Here is a 3,045-nt window from a genome sequence, read left to right on the forward strand (position 1 = left end):
AGAAGAAGAAGAAGATCAGAAATACTATTTTATAAGCTTACCAAAGTTTTCTGATGTTTCCTTATCTGGGAATTGTTGGTCTCTAAGATTCAATATCTTCAGAAAAACAAAATTTGGCAAAATGTTGACTAGAAAAGGGAAAATAAAATTGAGTTAGGTCAGATTCGTTCCTATGACACAGAGAATTTCAAAAATGGTGAAATGTGATATAGTATTCAGACTGAATCACTATGACTAAGTAGAGGATACAACTCTGCAAATGAAATGTTTAAACTGTTGTTTATGTTTAAACTAGTTTATGTTTAAACTGTCATTTACTAACTGTAGCTCATTCACTCTTGTGAGAGCCTCGCTGAGGATCAGGTTTTCTCACAGATCCCATGACATCAGTGGTGTTTAGTTCTTAAGTATTTAATGACTCTGTGGACAGGAGCATCTGAGGTCAAGACTGTACAGTTCTTACCAAAGGGCATGGCTTCAAAGCATAGTCCAGAAAACTCAATCTCTCTGAGTTTCTTGCAGGAAGCAAGCGCAGTCATGAGAGACTCACAATTTGAAAGGAAATTACATTTCAGATGGAAAACATGGAGATTTGGANAGTTCTGGATGAATTTAACTGGAAAAGATGAAGGATGTTCAGAAATTAGATAAGACCACAGATTCCTGTCATGAGCTCAGTCCATGAGCTGCAGTGATGCTGTATCAAGATGTCAGGCTACACTGGGCTTCTACACCGTAACTGGCTAGTGAGCAGACAACCTGGGAGAAGTTCCTGACACCCTTTGAATCAGGTTTCTGTTCCTGTATTTCACCTTCAGTGTCAGCATTGTAACATGTCTGTGTTTGCACACACTTCACGGATGCAATTAAGAGCTCTGTACAGAGTAACATCAAATGGAGAACAATTCTGAAGCACAACTTAAAATGTTTTTTTTAATTAAATTATCTATTTGATGTGTGTGTGTGTGTGTGTGTGTGTGTGTGTGTGTGTGTGCAAGAACACAAAAGTGCCATAACATATATATGGCTATCAGAGGACAGCTTTGGGGGAAATCTGTTTTATCTTCTTGCCATGGGATCTCACAGATCCAACCTAAGTTATTAGGCTTGGCAGCAAGCAACCACTGAGCAATCTTCTTGGTCAGAAAATTTTTGATTGCTTGGTTAGTTTTTGTTTCTGTAGGTCATGTAAATGTGGAAATCACATAGTTAGGCTGGTTTTAAAGTTGTGACAGTCCTTCTCAGGTATCATCCAAGTGCTATCATGGCCCACACTAATGACTTTTGGTATGCAAATCTGCCATGTCAGTCCCCAGTTTGTATTTCTTCAGTGTTCAGTATTTTAAAAATTAGGATCTGATGGTACTTTAATCATTTTGATAAATGACATGACCTAGAAAGATGGCCGCACAACTGTCTGGCAGCAGGAGGCTGGGATGGATTCCTTCTCCCTGAGCGATCAGATCTGCACGTGGGACTAAAACAGCAGCACAAGAAGAGGACTCCTCACACTGCTGTGGAGAGGAAGGGTTGGGAGTGGATAGCTCAGGTTGTGGAGTCAAATCTTCTGTTTGAAGATACACTTTCATTGCCTGATAACCTGAGCAGTCAATGACCTCAGTTCCCCCAGTTGACAGTCAACAATAATCATTATGCCTTCTCTCACGCAGTGGGTATGAGGAGTGAACTAGAATCTGTGAAGTGCTCAGAAGAGTCCCTGACATGTTAAAGACTCGGGTTAGAAAGAAATCTCTGCCAGTCTTGGCCTCGGGCTCCACACTGTATTCATGTGCCAGGGCTCCACACTGTACTCATGTGCCAGGGCTCCACACTGTACTCATGTGCCAGGGCACAGTTGGGGAGTACAGTGTTTCTTTCCCTCCAGCTGCAGGATAAGGGCTTCAACATAATGTGGAGGGAGGCCCTGAGATCCTTCAGGAGTCATGTACACATTCGAGCCTATGAAGGAGCCAAAGTAACATTCCAGCTTTTTCTGGATCCTCCAGAACTCATCCTTAAATCTCTGTGGTTGGTGAAACTGAATCATTGCCTTCTTCCGATCAAATTATTTTCTCAGCTGAAAAAAAAAAAAAAAAAAAAACCTATGCTTTGCCATCCTTATATAAACCTTCTCCTTCCCACAGATGCACCAGCAGACATTCACGTCTCTTCCATAGTATAGCCCTTGGTTGCAGAGTCTCTTCAGATCTGAGAGGCTGAACAGAGACTGGTAATACGGGGCCAGTGAAGGGTCATCCCTCTGAACGAGAAGGGGCTTTTGTCCCCAGAATTCCTTGAAAAAAGTCTCTACTTTGATGAGTGAGATTAAACTTTCAAAGAAACTACTGGGGCTGTCAAAGTTTAATACAGAAAGCATCTCAGCCAGCTCTCCTTCACCTGCATGTGAGGAACCAGCTCCCCCTTCACCTTCGTGTGAGGAACAGACTCTTCTTCCTTCTCATCCCCTGTGGGTTTCACTTTCTTTGGCATTGTTCACAAGTAGGGAGGGAAATGCTGTTTCATGTTGTCTGAAAGTTGACTCAGCTACAGCGTTATACCTGGCTTTGCTTAGTTGTAGTTGTTTAAAATGGGAGTAAAACTTAATTGTCTATCACTGAATTTAAAAAAAAAAAGAAAAAAAAAAAAAAACAAGCAAGAAATCTCTGCCCGTGTGATGATTAAGAGCACTGATCCCACCCCTTCCCATGAACACAGTTCATGCTGTCAGGCCCAGGGAAGTCAAGCCCAGGGAAGTCTTGACTAATGATGATTTAATGGTTCTAACAATTACTAGGCAAGTAGCTTTTCCAGCTGAGACGTGAACTGGAGATCAAGCACCATCCTTACCTAGTTTGGAGAGGTCAGACTCCGTGGAGGTTCGGATGGATAACTTCTCCATGTGGTGGAGGTTTGGGAACTCTTCAGGAAGGACTGAGAGCACATTCGGTTTGCCATCTAGTCTCACACACAGTTCTTTCAGGCCCAGGAACTTGTGCAAGTTAGGAAAGAGCTGATCTGGAAAGCAGCACAGAGTTCCCATCACTC

At 42.3% G+C, this 3,045-nt stretch overlaps 1 protein-coding gene across 1 annotated transcript in view; it reads right to left on the bottom strand.

The window, feature by feature from the left end:
• Naip (NLR family apoptosis inhibitory protein) overlaps positions 1 to 3,045 on the bottom strand; it is a 53,922-nt gene that overhangs the window by 8,488 nt on the left and 42,389 nt on the right. The window contains exons 13-15 of the mRNA XM_021208847.2: positions 2,848 to 3,015; positions 464 to 616; positions 42 to 128 (exon numbers count right to left, since the gene is read on the bottom strand). Coding sequence (XP_021064506.1) covers positions 42 to 128; positions 464 to 616; positions 2,848 to 3,015 — 408 coding nt within the window. The remainder of the gene's footprint in view (positions 1 to 41; positions 129 to 463; positions 617 to 2,847; positions 3,016 to 3,045) is intronic.

This window comes from Mus pahari, chromosome 11, assembly GCF_900095145.1.
Source record: "Mus pahari chromosome 11, PAHARI_EIJ_v1.1, whole genome shotgun sequence".
NCBI lineage: Eukaryota > Metazoa > Chordata > Mammalia > Rodentia > Muridae > Mus > Mus pahari.